The 20,478-nt window shown below is 44.7% G+C and overlaps 1 protein-coding gene across 3 annotated transcripts in view; it reads right to left on the reverse strand.

The window, feature by feature from the left end:
- C7H17orf58 (chromosome 7 C17orf58 homolog) overlaps positions 1-20,478 on the reverse strand; it is a 201,490-nt gene that overhangs the window by 115,608 nt on the left and 65,404 nt on the right. For 2 of the 3 annotated variants that reach the window (XM_069199914.1, XM_069199915.1), the window contains exon 2: positions 18,685-19,293. The exons of the other annotated variant lie outside the window; for it this stretch is intronic. In XM_069199914.1, the coding sequence (XP_069056015.1) occupies positions 18,685-19,293 (609 nt within the window). The remainder of the gene's footprint in view (positions 1-18,684; positions 19,294-20,478) is intronic. 3 annotated transcript variants of the gene reach the window in all.

Genomic DNA, 20,478 nt, shown 5'->3' on the forward strand with positions numbered 1-20,478 from the left:
TGGTGTTCAGCTGGTCCTGGTTGATTTTGCTCCAATTGCGGCGGGGGATCTGTTGGGTGCGGTGGTGCGTGGTGGTTTTCCGGATGGTGAAGTGGACGCAGCAGTGGTCAGTCCATAGGAGTTTGGTGGAGTGGCTGAAGGCGACATGGGGGTTAACGGAGAAGACGGGGTCCAGCGTGTGGCCGGCGGAGTGTGTTGGAGTAGTGATAAGTTGTCTGAGTCCGAGGGTGGCGAGGTTGTCGATCAGGGTGGTGGAGTTGGGGTCGTTGTTATTCTCCAGGTGGAAGTTGAGATCGCCGAGGAGGACGTAGTCAGTGGAGGCTAGGGCGTGCCTGCTGACGAGGTCGGCGATGGAGTCACAGAACTGATGCCGTGGCCGGGGGGCCTGTAGATGAGGGTTCCTCTGAGGGTGGTGTTGAGGTTGGTGTGGATCTGGAAATGCAGGTGTTCGGCTGTGCTGAGGGTGTCTTCGGTGCAGGTTGTAACCCTGATGGTGTTCTTGTGGACGATGGCAATGGTGCGATCTCTGCGGGTGATCTTGTAGCCATCCGGAATGGCTATGGCGATGTCTGGGGCCGAGGAGGCGTTCATCCAGGTCTCCGTCAGTCAGGAAGGCGACGTCCGGGACTTGAGAGACTTGAGAGACTGTGTCTTTGCACTCCCCAGGACCAAGCAGTGGGCAACCCACCCACTTCAGAGACTTGAGAGACTGTGGCTTTGCACTCCCCAGGACCAAGCAGTGGGCAACCCACCCACTTGAGAGACTTGAGAGACTGTGGCTTTGCACTCCCCAGGACCAAGCAGTGGGCATGGAGCCACCTCGAGGAGCAGTGGCATCGTACCATCATCTGGCTGCGGTGCCCCCCTCCCCTTCCCTCTGAGGTGCCTGTTTTTTTTGTTCAACCTGATGCCCCTGCAGTGTTCTCTCCGTTTTGAGGCAGGTGTCATGTGTGGGCTTTGGACCACTGGTCCACGGACATTTCATGGGACAGTGTACGGACTTTTGTACTTGCTGTAAATATTTGTGTATACTGATTATTTACTGTTCTCTTGGCCTATCTGATTGTTCGAATATTACACTAGTTAAACTCATTTCGTTTGGTCCTTGCGTTCTTCTAGGGGGTGACGGGGTGTATCTGTGATGTTATTGGATATGTGTGTGTGTGTGTTGTTGGGGGTGGGGGAAGGGGTTGTTGCGTGTGTGTGCCACTCTCTTTTCCCTCCTCCCCTTCCCTGTGTGCTAGGTGCAGTACTCACCGCGGTCGTAGCCGCCGCCGCCTTCTTTCCACTTTTTGGTGTATTAGGAGATACAGCAACATGGGCAGGACCTGTAGTTCGGGCTCTAGGGCATCTTGGTTCTTCGTTGAGTGTCGTGAGGTGAGTGGTTTCCGTTCCAAAGACTGTTTCCGCTGTGCTTTTGATGGCGTTGGTACCGCCCCGGAAAAGCTGGCGGATTGGTGCCTTGTAATAGTGTGGGCGGTACATTGTGTGCAGCCTGTCTGTTGGCGGTTACCGCCGCGGTGTTTGTTGCTACCGCCGTGGCGGTCAGACTGTTAAAGTGGCTGTCTGTGTTGGCGGTTTCTGCCATGGTCACAATTCCATTTTTTTTTACCGCCGGACTGTCAGCGGTATTACCACCGCTTTATCACCGACCGCCAGGGTTGTAATGAGGGCCTAAGTCCGCTCCCAGGAGCATGAAAAACACTCCCACCCGCTGGGATTGGAATTTTCAATTGTTTCCCAACAGATGAAAAATTGCTCCCACCCTCATGGAGCAGATTTTTATCAGTTCCTTAAGGACAGCAGCAATGCTGGCACCCGCTAGAGGTGGGGATACAGCTGCGGCCACGGGCATTGGCGCTCCGCCCATGGGCCCCAACAAACATGCAGTGCGTACCCAGGCGAAAGGGGCCCTGGTGCCAATACTGGCCCCAGGGAGGGGGGGCTGCATACCCCTTCCACTCAATAATAAGGCCTTGCCCTGGGTGATGGGATCCCCAGGGTCGAAATGGGCCGAGGGAGGGGGGCCTCGTGGTCTCCCTTGGAAATTATTAATTCCGTAGAACCTGGAGGTTGGGGTCTCCAGGACAATTTTGTCCTGGAGAAGGGGGCTACATGCGCCCTCTCCCTCTTTTGTATTTGGCTGAGCCCAGGAGATTAGGTCCTCTGGGCTACAAATTGACCTAGGGAGGGTGGCTGCGTGCTCCCTCCTCATTTACGTGGGGTTGGCTGCATATAGGGGCTGGGTGCAGAACCTGGCCACAGGCAAGGCCCTCCTGCCAATCCCTCGCTGCACACAGCCAAATGCCATGCATAGAGTGTGGTTGGCTAAATGCAAGGGGTTGGGCGCAGGACCTGGCCACAGGTCAGGCTCTGCGGCAAACCCCCCACTCCAAAAGCTGTTTTAAACAAACATACTAATTCACTGCAAAACCAAAGGTTTCAGGGATGTTATAGTTAGGAAATAGGATTTAAGAATCCTTAGAAATTCACTAGAAAGAAAACAAAGGTTACAGGGACGTTATAGTTAGGTTCAGAATTTACAGATACAAAACCATAGAAATTCAGAAGTTAGAGTTAAAGTTATCTCAAGTAACTATAATTCACGCCCATGCCACCTTGCACCATCATGTAACAAAGCCATCCCTTCTGATTTTCACATCATAAACAGAAAATCATATTTGCAAAATTGGAGGCGGTCTGGCTGTCATCCATAAATAACAATAATTGAAAACGTCGCCATGGAAGGCTGTGAATACTTGATGATAATATGTCACCACACTCTAACTATAATTTATTAATATAAAGACAACCATGCAGCAATGCCAACTTTAAAGTATAGCATATAGGGATCATAATACGCTGGGTGGGATATCCATCACATTTGTGATTGAGTATTCCCTCCTCCAGGATCTAAACCAGGCTCATAGTTTGACTAGAAGAGCCTAACCACAACCACAGCAAAAACAAACAGCCCCGAAGCCTTCAACCTACAATAAATAATTGCTGGCCTAACTCACTGCATAGAATACGCTCTAGATGCCATATTTACACAATTAGGAAAAGCCACAGTTACAGGCAGCTTCCTTGTACGCTGGAGCAACTACAACATCATCACATTCAGGATCAGCACACTTATCAATAACAATATGTTGAAGACAACAAAAACCAGGAACAACAAACCCTTGTACAGACAATAGAAAAAACTAGACATCCAGCAGCTCAACTCCCCAGACATTCAGTAAATCAAGAACCCCAATTAACTTGCGCCCGAAAGACATACACACGCTCTGCAACTGCACTGGACAAACATATAGCAACATATATTAACAAGAAACACATGCGGGGAAGACCACAAAAAGAACATGGCATGGACTAATGCCGACATCAAAAGAATGAAAATACAACTCAACACACTACAGTGTACATGGAGAAAATTGGGAGATGAAACAGACAAAAGAGCGTTGCGGCACTATAACAGAGGCTTACAAAAAAGCCATCAGAACCACAAATTACACCACTACTCCATGCACATGACTAATGCAGACTGCCATATAATTAAAACAAATCAGAATTCTACAATCCAGTGTCTAAACAAACACCATCATCATTTCTTCAATGAATTTATTTTAAAACATTATTAAAGATTGAAAACTGCCCTTCTTAAAATACATTTCTATTGGCATCAGATGATTGACAGATACATACATCGGGCTTTATGCATAAGAAGACATGCAGCATCATCAAGATAAATTACAATGCCTTTTTGTATTTGACAACAGAAGCATGACAAATACAACCCTTCTGATGATTCTACCCACCTCAACAATCGGTTCCAGATATAAGAAAAACGCTAACGAGGAACACTTAACATACCAGGTTGCTTTCATATGTTAGAGCGTTCACCAATTCTCTACACAGTAATCCAATCTGTGTAGAGGCCAGGGGTCTCCGAGGAGGAGAACAGCATGGAGGAAGGAGAGATAGTATCTGGACATAGCATGGAGATGCTGGGTGTCACCCCCACTCTACTCACAGGGGCGTCAATGGCTTTGGGGTTGGACCATTGCACGGAAACCGGGTGTCATGGAACACCTCTACCAAATCTGATTAAATAATACAACCTCTCCTTTTACAACTATGCAAGTGACCCCCACAAAATCATTTTAAAAATGGATAGCTCTGAAGTTCCCTACAATTCACAGCTCAATGACTGCCTTCATACCATAAACACATTGATGATCAATAACCATCTAAAGCTCAGTACCACAAAAGGCAAAAGTACCACCCTACTGCTATATGGCCTAAGGAACTTCAAGTTCCACAACAACATGATGAGAAGTTAGAAACTTAGGAGTAACCATGGATTTAGATCTATCCTTGATACCATGTGCTAAACAAAATCACAAAGGGTACCTTCTAAACAATGAAAACACTATGTTACATCTTTCCATACCTTGCATACCAACACACACTGCAAGCCATACTCACACACGTAATCTCCAAGCTCGACTATGTAAACAGCTTATACCTTGGCGCACCCACATTTATTAGACTCAAAATACAACTCATCCAAAAGGCTGCAGCAAGGCCTCTTCTCTACCTTCACCCAAGAGAACACAAATCCAGACCTGCAACCTCCCCAATGGCTACCTTTAGCTAGAAGGGCAATGTTCAAGGCACTCTGCAATGTCGATAGATCCTCCCAAGGAAAAAGACCTCTATTCCTAAAAGCTAAATTCAAGCAATACAAATCAAGTTGAACACTGCACTCCAGGCTAACACTACTTATCATCCTATCACCTTACCATAAGAAATCTGTAGAAGGAGGTGCTTTCAAGTTCTGGAACTCTCTTCTAGGCAACATTAGAATGACCCAGGAACACATACACTTTCGAAGACAGTTGAAAACATAGCTATTTCCTACATAACCGCTCCATCCACATCTTGGCAACAAAGCCCAGAAAACAATTGCAAACTGATTTCGATATGCAGGTAAGCTAGGAAGGGTTGACCTATGGTTCGCCGTGGAACTATATAATTATGTTCTTGCGTATATAACAGTCATAGCCCACAGTAATACTAAAACCATAATACGCAGAAGTCAGCAGCAAATTATAAATTATACCTCTTAAATTCATGTATGCTATATCTGCTATGAGCGTTGTCCATCACCAGCACTGTACATAAAAAAAACTGACATCAGCAAATGGACAGGCATGGAATAACTAAAGAGATCCGTCACACACTGCTAGACAATTCAGAGGACTTTAATATAGTCCATCACAGAAGGTCCCAAATATCTGTAGAAACTGACTGCTTTTTTACCTCTCACAAAGACACTCAGATATGTGATGACAATCAAAATGCTCTTCCCAACAGCTCTCTCCACTTCTCTCTCCCTTCAGTCATGACAGCTCAGGACCACAACCATACACAAAATCTGAGATTGGACAACACAGTGCAGTATCCAGCTGAGCAGACTATGTCAAAGAGACTTGCACAACTGTTGAAAGCTACCAGCATACTGAAAACCATAAAACTGGCATCTATCTTTCACACTTCATCATTTACCACTATGTTACACACTGCGTCCCATAATACGATAAGAAACACACATTCTACATGGTTAAGCATGCTGCCCATGTAGGCAAGTGCTTCAGTGCCTCATAGAAGCCCAGAGACATGCATAAGGGTGCCTGGGGTGCATGGGAAAGGTGTTCTAGCTTCGTCCTGTGGATGGAGGGAATAGGATGCACTTTGAGATGGTCTGATAGTCCCCTAAATCAGAAATGAGTATTCAGAGTCTGTGTACTTGAAGTTGTTCTATGTTCAACCATTCTATTTTGAATCAGTTGTACCAAAAGTGGAGCTACATCTCTTGCAAGAGATGATCATGCTGGAGAGAGTCTGGCATCGACTAAAATGTTGGTGGTTCTGCAGGCAGTATTTTAAAAAGGACCTGAATAAAACTTGGAGAGAGGGTGATCCTGCAGGGTAGGGGATTTCATGGAGAGGTGGTGAAGATGTGGAGTGGGGATGACAGAAGTCTACTGGCACACTCACACTCAAGCTAGAGCCTAGTCACCTTATATAAGAAGACCGTAGATGAGCTAATCCAAGATACCAGAAAAACGGAATCATAGAGGATGAGCTCAACAGTGAGATGAACTTGGAATAATAATGCACAACATGAGGTTGCCTCACTAGGACTATGTCTTGTGCCTTTCATTAATCTTTAACGTTTCTAAAAGATTAATAAAGAATTATTTTAAAAAGGTTGTGATGGATAGGCTGATGGATAAGTCATCACAACAGGTAGGACAAACAGGGTCACTCTCATCCTACACAAAACAGTGGCTACAGCAATAATCCCCCATAGAGTAAACCTACACTCACTATGCAGCAGCCCATAAAACCTGCTCTCATAGGTATCACTTTCTTATATCTCAATCCATGTCACCCAGAATACCTCAGTTAAACATGGAGATAGGGGCGTGGTCACTTTCCGACCATGCCCCTATCTCCATATTTCTCTCAATCCCCAAATCAGGATGATCTCATACATACTAAGGGCTGAGAGACTCCGTACTGTGCACTAAAAAAGTGTTCCCTTGGGTATCAACCCAAATACAAACCGGGATGCCTTAAATCCAGTAGTCCTGGGCCAATTTATATCCCATACAGTTACACAAAAAAGGCCAAAGAAAGAAGCAACGTTATTTGAAAGGGCAGTTAAATAAATTAGGATAGTTAAATAAATTGGAGACTCCACAAAAGCAATCGGGGTCCTAACAACTCTTGCATAGAGCGCTAGCCCTACAGGCATAGATAAATACCTTAAATACTGGTAAAGTAGAGGGTATGCAAACTTTGGCCTGTGTTTATTAAACTGACTGACATTTCATTGCTTGCATTGCAGCACTTAATTAAACAGCACTTTAGTTGTAGGAGGTGAAATACCTATGGGAAAAGGGGGAGGGCAGCAGGGGAATGAGAGGGTGGGGGGCCACATCCATGTAAAAATAAAAAAACACAGCACACACTGCAGGGCAAACAGTAGCGTCCAGGGTGTGCTGATGTTTGTCCCGTGGTGAAATGTCCGAAATCAAAGTAGAGCACCTGTTGCTAAGAATGAAACAGTTCTACTATGGTGAACGCAATAGAGAATGGAAAGTCTTTGCTTTCAAACTAAAAGCGAAACGAGTATGCAAGCAAAAAACATCATTACATTACCCCCTCATCTACATCCTCCTCGTCCTAGCCCTAACTTGTGAGGCGTTTCAGCCTCTGAGAGAGATTTCCATGGTAGGGATCCTAAATCCCTTCAGCTGAAGGTGCCTTCTATCTCTATGATAGAAGTATAAAGATCCTCCCCACGCCCATCCTCCTGTGTTATTCTCTGTCCTTGAGGATCATAGGTGAGTCACGCCGTGTATTTCGTTATGTTTATGTTGGTTACCTCTTTGTCGCTGGGCGCGAAGTGTTCTGTGCACCACGGCCGGTGTGCTCCCTGTCTATGTGCTTAGCCTGGGACGGCGAGCTCAGATCTTTATTGCACTGGCGGGAAGGCTATTGGTGAGCCACAGTTGTGGCATCTGAAGCCGGGACCAGTGTCAGATGTGCGTACGGACCCAGAAGGCTGCACACCCTCTTGTTAGGCAGCGTGGTCTTGCTGGAGCAAGACTTCATTGACCAGCAACAGTGTAAATTCAGGAAGAACGCTACTCTAGGGTGTTCATTGATTCTAGCCATTATGGAAGGGAGAAAGCATGCTAGTAAGGAGTGTCATATCCACCTCCTGATGAAGACGTGGAGGAGGTGCTTCAGATTCCTCACTCTGAGCTGCAGGCTCTGATTAAGGATGCAGTGGTTTCGGCCAGAGGGGAATCATCTTCTGCTAAGCGGCAAAAGTTGGCTGATGAGGACTTTGACTCAGAATCCAACGGGAAATATATTTAGGGTTCTTAATTGAAGGATGATTTGTCCCACATTAGCTGGGTCCTGGGGTTTGGTAAGAAGCCTCAGCTGGAGGAGAAGTTTCATTCCTAGTATAGTACTGCTGGTTGTGATGACCTGCCATTTCATGAGGTGATTAGGTCTATCCTTTCTAATGAGTGGAAGGACCCTGATAAACAGTCCATTCCCCATTTTTTTAATAAAAGATATTTGTTGCAGCACTTTGAGGAACTTTTCCATCAGATTCCAAAAGTAAACACTATTTTGGCCACTGTGGCTTCCACTTCAAGTCTGCCATCAGAAGATTCCACATTGTTGTATATAGTGGATAAGAAAGTTGAAGCTTCCTTTAAAAGGCCATGTGCAGCAGCGAACATTTCTATTCGAGCCAGTACTTATGCGGCCTATGCTTCACAGGCTTTGCTTAAGGATTTTCAGTCCTTTTATGATGTATTACAGACTGACGAGGATTATACTCCAAATCTGGCCAATATGGAGTTACTCTTCCAGTTTTTATGAGATATTACTTTTGATAGCTTCGGACAGCTTCCTTGTTGGCAGGGGCTTCGATTTCTGATGGGGGTTGTTATGGATGAAGTCATGAAAGTTAGAGGCTAGCAAACGTTCCCTGGTGATGAAGCTTCCCTTCACAGGTCAGAAGCTTTTTGGTCCAGAACTGGATCAACTTGTGTAGAAAGCGGCAGAAGAAAAGAAGATATTGAAACTGTTCCAGTTGTCTGTGGGCAGGAAGTATTTTGTTCAACGGAAGCCAGCTCAGGCCCTCCTGACAAATGTCCCTTTCGAGGCCAGGCCCAAGGTCAGGGAGCTGAGTTTGCAGGAAAAAGCCGACCACACTTCCAATCTGGAAATGAGCAGCCAACCAAATTACTGTCACTGGGTGGGTGCCTGCCTGCATAATTGTTTTCACCACTGACAGGCTTTAATTTCAGATGCTTGGGCCCTACATGTCATCAGTCAGGGCTATCAGATTCCTTTACGGGGACATCCTCCTTGGGATCAGTTCCTTCCTACCGCATTGTCAAGGGACGTAATAAATATACAGGCCATGATGTAGGGGGGTGCAATCTCTTTTGGAAAAGGGAGCTATAATTCCACTCTGATTTGCTGTTGTGGTCAGCACTTTCAGTTCCAGGTCTTGCCCTTTGGTCTACCAACATCTCCAAGAGTCTTAACCAAGGTATTAGCCCCTGTAGTGGCGCTTTTTCATTTGCAGCGTATTTCTGTTTTCCCATACCTTGATGACTAGCTCTTATCTGCTCCTTCTTTTTTAAGGCTGAGGAAGACATCAAGTTGGTGCTTTATACTCTGCAGGAGTTGGGTTTCCTTATCAACTTTCCGAAATCCCAACTCAAATCAACCTAAATCAAATTGTTTATTGATGTCCTGTTTGACACTGTGCGGGGGCTGGCTCTTCTGCCTCCACCGATGGTGGAGGCAATTCAGACCTCTGATGTTCATCTTCTGGATCAAACCTCCGTCTTAGCGAGGGCATTCTTGAAAGTTCAAGGATTGATGGCGCTCTCTACAGTGGAGGTTCCTTGGGCACGGTTTCTCCTCAAGCTTCTGGTGAATCATGTTCTTTCCTTTTGGCACCCTCACTCCCACAACTATGAACATTTGATTCCAGTAACCCCTGCAGTCTAGGAGACTTTGGTTTGGTGTCAGCCAGAGGACAATCCATCATGAGGCATTCCATTCCATTTTCCCCTTCACTATATCTCACAACAGATGCCAGCATGTGGGGTGGGGGCTGTCTTTAGGGACCAGGAACAGAAAGGTCCTTGGTCAGCTTGGGAAGCAACTCAGTCATCCAATTGGAGGAATTTGTCAGCATTCTTGCAGGCCCTGTGATATTTGCCCCTCAGTTGGTGGGTCAGACTGTGGTGGTTTGCACCAATAAAATGGGTCTCCAGATGTTATCTGAACCGACGGGTGGGAACCAAGAGCAAGAGTTTGAATTTCATTGCAGCTCAAATCTTTGCCTCGGCAGAGGCTCATCTTCTGGCACTTTCTGCAATTTATGTTCAAGGGACTCTTATTATTCAGGCAGAATGTCTGAGCAGGAACATGCCATTTTCGATGTTGTTTCACCTCTCGTCCCAGGAGTTCAGACGGGTGTGTGTGCTGTGTTCGGGACACCCTTGTCAGATTTGTTTGTGTCTCCACACAATGTAATGCTTTCTCTTTTTTGCTCAGAGACCCTGGCTCCCCAGGTGTGGGTCGTCTATGCCCTCTCAATTCCTTGGACCTCAGGGATTCTTTATGCATTCCCCACATTCCCCTTTTCCTGAGGATGCTGCAGAAGATTTGTGAGGAGAAGACCAATCTCATCCTGATTGCCCCTTTTTGGCCACAGAGACCCTGGTTCCCTCTGCTGTTGTCCCTCTCCAAAGGGGTCTATCTTCCTCTGTGCCTTCATCCTTCCTCACTTCGGTGTCCCTCTCTTCTGGAGATACACATCCATCATCTTCGGCTGATGGCCTGGAATGTGAAAGGTCAGGGCTGATTAGTTTGGGATTTTTCCCGGTTGTTGCTGTTGACATTCAGGGCTCTTGTAAAACTTCTACCTTGTGATCTTACAAAAAGCAATGGGGCACTTTTCAGAAGTGGTGTGTTTCTAAGAATTTGGATCCCCTGTCCTTGGATAGTTTCTCCATCCTAGATATTTTGCGAGATGGTTTCCTAAAGGGACTGGCTCCCTCCACTCTTTGTGCTCAGTGGGCTGCCCTTAGGGCTTTCCATGTGCAAGGGGATTTTTCCAATGATACCCCTCTAGTGTCTCAGCTTCTGAAGAGTTTCAGGTTTCAGAGACCGGTTGTGACCAAATCTGTTCTCTCTTGGGATTTGTCTGTTGTTCTTCAGGGTCTTCAGCTGGCTCCCTTTAAACCCTTACAGTCCTGTCCACTGTCCTGGTTGTCAGCTAAGACTGCTTTTCTGGTGGCCATCACATCAGCCAAGTGGTTGGGGAAACTGGGTGCGCTTCTTACCTCTTTTCCCTTCTTGCGTTTTTTTCAGGACAAAGTAGTGCTCCTATTGGATCCCACGTTTACTCCAAAGGTCTCCTCATCTTTCTGTTTACACCAAAAGGTTGTCTTGCCAGTTTTTCCCTCTGATATGGAAGGAGTTCCTTCTACCCTGTATGTGGGTCGGGCTCTGTCCTTGTATTTGTCTCGGACCAAGGTTTTTTGTAGGTCTTTGAATTTGTTTGTCTCCTTTGGTTCTGTGAATCAGGGTTCCAAGGTTTCTTCCCAAAGTATTGGCAGATGGGTCCGGCAGGCTATCATTCAGGCTTATCGTTCTGCGGATGAGTGTCCTGTGTCCAATGTGCAGGGTTATTCCACCCGGGCAGTGGTAGCTTCTTGGGCTGATGCTGGGGGCTTCTCCATTCAGGAGATCTGTCGGGCTGGTACTTGGTCTTCCCAGCTGACTTTTGCCCGTCTTGACTTGCCAGGTACTGAACGTTCCTGTGGGGCAACTATTTTACAATCTGCACTTCATTAATTGTTGATTTTTCAGTAAAGGCATTTGTATCAGATTTTGTGTTGGTGTACTTATTTCTTGGTACCTCCTCACAAGTTAGGACAGTGACGAGGAGATGTAGATGAGGGGTGATGGCCCTATTGCTTACTGGTATTCTTCACTACCCCGAATCTGAATCCTCCTTGCCCCACTCTACATCCCTTCCTCCTTCACTTGTGTACACCTCCACATTTCTTCTCGGACTTGGTATATTACAGGGGGGTGGGGGGGAAGGCTTTATACTTCTATCATAGAGATAGAAGGCAGCTTTAGCTGAAGGGATCTAGGATCCCTAACGTGGAAATCTCTGTCGGAGGCAGAAACGCCTCACAAGTTAGGACTGGGACGATGCAATGAAGATTACTGGTAAGTAACAGGGCCATTACATTCACAACTAAAAGGGACACAGTAAAGATCTGGATCACGAAACTGCAGGTATGTTTTGTGAGTTCTATAAATCGCTGGATGCAGGATATGTTGTTTCCATAGGACAAATATGTCTGCAAGCCTATGTCTCTAAGCTTTCAAAAGATCGATGCCAGCAAAGTATTTTTAACATTTAGCTCATTAAAAACTAATACATCCTCTCTCTGGGTTACATGGCTTTCTACCACTGTTCTACAAAATCTGGCACCAGTGCTTTCTCAATTATACAACACTTTCTAATCTACAAGCGTGATCACGGACTCAATGGTACAGGCACTGATATTGGTTCTGCAAAAACCTGTGCAGGACAAACTCACACAGCTCTTATAGGCTACTCTACCTACAACATGTATATGTGTTTTTGATAATCAATTTTATTAGTTTTACAAACAAACTTGCTCGCCAAGATATTTGTGAGCACCCTTTTGCCCGCAAGGGGTTTCACAATCCAACATCAAATCAAAGAGACCTCAAATCATAATAGTCCCACCATTTCCCCCAAATGAGTCGATGTAAATGGTTTCCTCCACTTTCACACACCAGTTCATTCCTGTTCTCCATTCAGCCATCATGGGTGGGCCAACCATCTTCAATCTCTGAGCAATGTCCCTTATGGCTGTCATATTGGCCATCACAATGAAGTATCTTCCCCCCCTCATATGCCCCAGATCAACCAGTATCCCCATGAGGGTGTATCTGGGCATCAGCTCAATTGGGTACCCCAGAACCTGGACCAAGCGATACGCTCATCGTTTCCGTTAGTCAATGATTGGGGGGCACAGCCATGTCATATGGAAAACGTATGCATCCATGTTGGAGCATCAGAAGCAAGTCGCTGAGAATATCTTTCTGACTGCCACAGTTTCAGGGGAGTTAGTTAGGTCAAGGTAAGTAATTCAGTTGGATTAGTGTCAATCATGAGGATATGGTGTAAAGACATCAAGAAGGGCATTATCAACCAGGGAGTGGTGTACATACGAGGTACACCACTTCTTTCCAACTTGCTCATCAGCAGCCTGGCCTCTAGTGGGTTGTATTTAGGGAGCTCATTATGACAGTCTTTGTACATGGCTATAGCATGTCTGAGTTGCAGGTATTTGTGGAACTTGGTCTTTGGTAGGGCATACTGGTCCTGAAGGTCCTGGAAAGACGTAATGTGGTTCCCAATGTCTCCCAATTTCGTAATGCCAATTTTATCCCAAGCTAGGAAAGCCTGAAGGCCAGAGGAGTGGTGGAGGTGGTGCTACCTCGTTGTGTAAGTGTGGTGTGTCAGCCTATGGAGCACAGCACCATTTGCCAAGTTAGGAAAATAACTCAGGTTACTTCGGGAACTTGCTTTGGGATAAGATCTATGTAGAGTAGTCCCATTAATTTACTGAGGCACAGAATGGAGTGTTCGGTCCGGTACACAGGGTAATCCCAATCCCTTGTCAACCAGTCACTGACCACCAGTAATTGTGTAGCCCGGTAATGCATCTGGAGGTCTGCCATACCCATAACACCTTTGTAAAGCTTGATCATTTTGTCAATATTTGCAATTGTCAGAGTATAGCCTCGTTGTCCTCTTGTATTGGTACTAGCAGAGATTCCCTCTTGTTTATTCAAAGTCCTGCTGACCTCTCATAAAGCTCAAGGAGTTGAAGACATTATGGTCTAGTTAAACTTAGGCTTGCTAAAAAAAAAGGAGGATGCTGTTGGCATAAAGTGCAATTCTTTCCTCCGTGACAATTTCCCACAGACCATCCCTGCAGTTGGGCATCACATCTCATTAGTCAGGCTAAGGGTTCAAGAGAGAGAGCAAACAGGAGTGGGGACATCCATATCGGGTCCCCCTATGGATGTCGAAGGAGTCCAAAAGAACTCCATTAGTCTTTGAGCCACTGTTTGTGAAAAGAGGAGGTCAATATATCCACGTATGTGAAGGCCTAGACCAATTCTGACCAGAATCACTTCAGGAAGCTCCTGTTCATGGAGTTAAAGGTCTTCTCGAAGTCGAGGAGTAATAGTGAGCAAGGTTCAGGCATTTTGTGGGCCCAGATAGTGCAACCTGCAGTTGACGTATACAATGCTGTGTACTCCAACTGGGTATATATCCTCACTGGAATGCATGGACCAGGCTAGATATAATTTATTTATTGTGGAGATCTTAACTTCTGTGATGCTGGGGGATTAGGGCCTATATAAGCTGTGGTACAGCAGGGGTTGTTCAATCAACCTTGGGTAGGACCACTATTGTGGCCACATCGAATTCTGGTGTATAGTGGCCTTTCAGGGCTGCCTCTGCATATAAATAGAGAAGAAGGGGAGGAGGATAAGTCAGGCTGTCCGGCCTGAGTGTCTTCCCGGAGTTCAGCCCAAATAATGCCTCATGAATGTTCTCCATGGAGATGGGCTCATCTAGATCAGCACCTTTCATAGGAGATAGGCGTGGGAGTGGTATGTCCACCAGAATGAGTCGGTGTTGCTCACATGGGAATTGAGGTCAGTCTGCGTACAAATTGTGGTAGTTCTCAGTGAATACTGCTCCTATATCAGCAGAGTTAAATTTAAGGGAGTCGGTCTGGTCCAAGATTTTGAGGATTATTCTTGAAGCCGTGTCTCTGGTAGCTAGCAAGCAGCAAGGTTAACTTGATTTGTTCCCATTCTTGTAGGCCCTCCAGCATTGACATGATTTCTCAAGGGCAATATGTCTGAGGGTGGACCTGGCCAGCGACAGCTGGCGCTGAGTTGTCTCACTAGGGTTATGTGTGTATTGTTGAACCAGAGTGGCGATACGGACCTCCAAGTTTATCACCACTCACAGTCAGCCATTTTCAGCCTGACATATATATCCCCTGGCCATCCCGCAGACAGTAGCTTTGCCGGTGGCCAAGACCTTGCCTGCAGAGTCAACTGTCCATGTGTTAACGTCAAAGTAAGACTGCAGTTCAGTGGCAAGGAGGTCTGTGCAGCGATCATCCTGGAGAAACCAGGTGTTAAGCCTACATGTATATGTAAAGCTTTTCACTTGTATTTAGGCAAACATACTGCAGAAACGCATGCACGGCCTCATAGAGCTTGATCAAAAGAGATCTGATTCGGGCGCAGTAGTAGCAACAATAGGAAGACCTTGAAGCACTTGATTCATAACATTATTGGGACAGGTAGGAAAGGTTTTATTAACTCACTTAACGGTGAAAAGGCATTTGACCAGTGCCTATGACTGTTCCTGAAAGGTAAAATGGAAGAAGTAGGCCTAGGGCCTTGTTTTAGAGGGTAGGTGGAAAGCTTCTATTTTATGCAAAACCCCTTTGGCTAGAGCTGGGGGTAATAGATGCATGTCAAAATAATTTGCTATAGGTAGGGGAACGAGAGGGGGCTGTCCCCTCACCCCCTTACTATTCAACTAAACATTAGACTCTCTAGCTAACACCGTTAGGGGGAATCACAATATTTACAAGATGAAAATGGGAAAAACACCAAGAAACTCAGCATGTATGCTGATGGCATAATGGTCACAGCTATGCAACTAGATACCACATACCTGCCCTAGTAACAGAATAGGAGAGGTGATGGTAGGGTTTCTGGCTTCCGTCTTAATACTGACAAGTCCAGGCTCTGAATCTTACACTGACTCAAGACCAGGTAGCTAAACTAGAACAGCAATTCCTCTTTTAGTGGTTCATGAGCACCAGTCCTTGGATTGCTCGTTCACTGCTCAGGTCAACTTTGACAGTTTAATCAAAAAACTATAAGATGATTAACAAACATGGCACATGGAAGGACTGTCAAGGCTGGGCTGAATTGCAGCTGCTATAAAAATTACTTCTGTCCCTCGTCATCTATGCATGTTCTTTGTCATCCCGCCAAGAGTCAAATGGTCTGGCATACACCAAATACAGACCCTTACAGACCATTTTGTCCGGGCCGGGAAGAAATACTGACTCGTAGCGTACTTATTGCTAAAATCCATCAGAGAGGGACACGCCTCAAAATTCAATATTAAGTGATATTACAGAACCTCTCAAATGATGTACATAGAATCTGATATACATTAGTGCTTTATGGATCAGAGAGCCGCAGAATGTACATTGGACAGGTCCTCTGGATGAATAAAAGTGACAGGGACTGAAGTCTATATGTCTCCCCGGGCACAAGAGTAAACTAATGGCATTCACCTCCCCTTTGTCACCAGTGCTGGATAACATGGTAGTTTACCTAGTATGCAAAGATAGGACCTTTGAAATAAGGAGACAGAACGGCTGTAAGATTAGTCTGAAGGTCCCAAAATCAGATCTTTCATGAACATTCGCAACTTCTTTGACATACCTGAATATTAAAGTTTCCGATACACTCAGATCAGGCACTGGGCTCTAAACCCTAAATTTAATCAATTGGCTTGTAGTTCCCCTACCAAGTTTGAAAAATGGCTACTAACACAGGAAAACAATAAAAAAGTTAGTGTCGGATTTTTATAAATTACTATCATAGAACACAGTAATACCTAAAGCACCAAAACAACTAAGAGAGGAAAGAGGACTAGGCCTTGAGCTGCCGGGCAGAGAATGGGAAAAGGTTTACATTAGATCACCCATACTGCATGAACAGTTACCATACAAGAACACCATACAACACAGCTACCTATTTGAATCACACCCCACAGAAATGATGGGATTGGCACAGCAGCCAGCCCTGGAAATGTTGGTGGGGTGCAAAAATGACAGTACTTTAACTTACAAACCCTGGAACTGTTCTAAACTGCAACTCTATTGGAAAAATGTTGAAAACACCATGGATATTATTTTTCAAGTTTAAGTTCCTAGACTTTCAGCATACATACTCCTGGGAGTAGCTAACGCCCAAATGTATCCCCTAAATTCAAAGAGTCAAAGAGGGAAAATATGTCTCTACTTCTAGAAGCTGCAAAACAAGCAATATCAGCACTACAGAACAAAGACAGCGCCCTGCTTCTTAGGGACTGGTTGTATAGTGTGGCACATTATAGACATGAAACAAATTGACAACATATTAGTAGGCTTGCAAACTTGTTTAAGTCTCAATGGAACCAATTGCTGCATTTTATTTTGATCAGAAATGGGAGCAATCCCCTGCCTACACTAACTGCACTTCCAGAGGATAATTCTAGTGACAGCCACATGCAGAATGCTACCTAGAATGCTGCATGTTTATTCCGCCTTAAAGCGTGCTACATGGATTTGCAGTTGAACTACTGAGGACATATTTTGGTGGACAGAGAAAGGGGGGATTACAGGTACAATTATATAAACCACTCATCTTGCTGGCCTTTAGTTGTAAGCTGTTATGACATCCTTTTCCTTCCTCCTCTATAGCCCTGTTCAATTGAACTTCATTGCATGAGCTATTATCCCGACCATCTCCTTCCTCTATACTTTCCAGCCCACCTCACTGGCTGAACTCACCCAGTATAGTACTGCTAGAGCTACCCAACAGTGTCCCCTCACATATTTACCCCCAAATGCTAGTGGCCAGAATTTGGTGACACAGGCAGGTACCCACAGAGTGATAGTAAAATGTGTTTACCTCCTACATGGATCTAGATGCATGGAACCGAAATAGTCTCTTTTTCTTTAAAAGACTTGGGTCCTGATTTAGAACTCGGCGGACTGGTTACTCCATCACAGCGGTGACGGATAGCCCTTCCTCCGAAATCTAAATCCCATTCTATCCTATGGGATTTAGATTTCGGCAGATGGGATATTAGTGACTGTTGTGACAGAATAACCCATCCACGTGTTCTAAATCAGGCCCTTAAGGTGTAGTATAGAGTTTGGCAGATGGGGTGCTCCATCACGAACATGATGGATATCCCATCTGCTGCATTACATGTGCCATTGGATGTAATGCACTTGTAGTAAGCCGGACGGGACATCTGTCATGTTTGTGATGGAGCAACCCATTGATGAACTCTAAATCATACACTCATTTTCTTCCTGATAACTAAATAAATATCGCTGCACAGAAGTAGAATGTTTTGAATGGATTCCAATCCAGTAGATGCCAAGCCCCAAAAAGCAACAAGGCATGTCCCATGGTAAGTCCCACTTTTCGGGTGTTTGCACAGACTAGATTTCCTATGCTAAGTATAACAGCTGCTAACTCATCGTCTCACTCCCCCTTTGATAATATAGCTACACTAATGTAAATTGTGGTACCATATTACCTAGGTTGGTGGTTGGAGTATCTGCCAATTCTTTTCAGGTTGCAGCTCATTTACCAGAAATAAACAGAGACGAGACATTACAATGTAAAAATTGACAATGAACCTCGTCTTCTGTACTAAGGCCTTCAGCATGAACTTCAGAATTACCTTGTGATGCAATGGGAAAGGAGACAGCAGTCCAGAAATCCCGCTTTCCCTGCAAACTAAGCCCCAGGCAAAGAGAGAGAGCTCTCATCAATGCAGCGTAAGAGAGGGTATATTAAGGGGACACAAAGAGCATTAAAGAAAGAATATGCATATGATAAACCATGAACAAAACAAAAATAATGCTATTCCAGGAGTGACAAATAAATCAACAGCAGTTCATACACAAGGTCTAAGGAAGGTTCTCCTTTGAAAGAACTGCAGTGATTAGGAAAAAACAGCTACATTGGTTATTGATTTACAAATTCGAAGTGTCTGTGCCTTGTACATTTTACAGCTGTTTTTTTGGGGGGTTTGTGTTTGCAACATAAGAAATGCTTGTTGTATTCGTACATTAGAGATCACTTAAGCACATTAATATGCATGGATCTTACCTTTTTTAAAGATATTAAAGTGGTACAGGAGACTGGAGGGTTGGCGATTAGTCATCCAGGAGGGTTTTGTGCCATTTCCGATGCCATCGTGGAGCTTGAATGGATTGGCCTTTCCTGGTCTGTTGCTGTGTCTGTTGGTCTGATCAAACAGACCCTGGCTGTCAACTTGAAGGTTTGTGCCATCTTCTGAATGGTGTGATTCAGTTAATGATCTCACTTTATGGTGTAGCAAAGGAGGATGGAGTATATCTTCAGAGACATCAGTAGATTGTGGCTGTGACCTAGTAAGGTGCAACTTGTGTGAATTATTGAAATGCAACAACGAGACTGGGCCAGGGTCTTTGTTCTTATCAGGGGCCGCCTTCCTCATATTTGTTCTTTTGCTTGCAGAGAGGTCAAAGATGTCTGTAGTTTTTCTTCCGTGCTGGGCTCCTAGATCTAGCCAAATGTGTCCAGTAGAGTTTTCCATTGAAGATATGCCTTCTGTTGGGCCCCAATCTGCAAAGTTGCTATGCACTGTGGCATGGTTTGGAGGTGCATTCACTAAGCTGTGTATGTCTTTGATAGATGGTTTCACCGTAGCCTTTCCAGCGTATTGCAGAGAACGATCTGTGTATAATGAGAAGAGTACTGTTTAATATAGGATCCGGGGAGGAGGATATAGAAACAGACCATTACCATTTTTTTATAGCCATTCGTTTAGTTTCCTTTTCAGTTGTTATGGAATTGTTCTTCGCCAGGAAATGTTTTTCTCTGAAACCCACCACAGCACCACAACTCTTTTTTTAGTAGGTCAGGACAGGACTGCATCTTTGAATATTGTCTGGGACAAAGTGCATTGTGTTGCAAGAGGTACCATTGGTACCACTGGACTGCTCTTTGGGACTGTTGCCACTGTTCTTGCCGTCCTTGGTCACAGGGCCTTGGAGGCAGATAGGACTAGAAATAAACCGGGCTCCATAGTTTACATTCTGCAGTTTCCACTCCTCTCCCTATCCTTCTTCTAAATTAGCCACAAATGGAGGGCTGTATAAAGACATAGGATGGAAAATGGCACCAACCATATGAGAATATCAAAGGTCAAATGTTAGTGATGTTACTTCTTCTCCCCAGGCAACTCTGGTGAATTGACACCCATTTGTTAACACTTGGCTGCAAAAATCATCAGTCGGAGCAGCTTACTTGGATCTTTACAAAGACAACAGTGCTAGCCTTCACTCATCAAAGTACGGAACTACTAATGGAGAGTAATATTTTTTGCTAAGCATGTAAGATTAGCTCCAGTTTGAATGCAACAGACTTAGCCAGAAAGTACAAAAGGTTATTGGACCTATGTCATGGACTCTGCAGATTCAAAAAATGGTGGTTGACTAAATTGATGTTCCCGAAATCGTTCTTGAATCCATATCATAAGAACCAGAATCAACAGATCAATAGCAAATTAGAAATAGCAATGCGTAATATTGTATAAAATATGGAATCCTAATGGGATAGGAACGTGTTAACACGTTGCAAAATGACTCTGGGAGAGAGTTGATTACTTGAAGCCTGATATGATGTATGAAACGTTAGAAATTTAACTTGTTTAGAAAAGTTGAAAACAAGTACTAGAAGAACTTTAAAAATATATTTTATTATGACCATATACCACAAAAAAGAAGCTTTCTGCTCATTCTTTGTGACCATTAGGTGCAGAATTCTTAAGTCACCAAATGAGTACCACTTATTTAAAAATAATATATACCATTTGAGTGCCTAGAAACAATACAATTTGTGGTGTACACTATCTGCATA

The sequence above is a fragment of the Pleurodeles waltl genome, chromosome 7, assembly GCF_031143425.1.
Source record: "Pleurodeles waltl isolate 20211129_DDA chromosome 7, aPleWal1.hap1.20221129, whole genome shotgun sequence".
NCBI lineage: Eukaryota > Metazoa > Chordata > Amphibia > Caudata > Salamandridae > Pleurodeles > Pleurodeles waltl.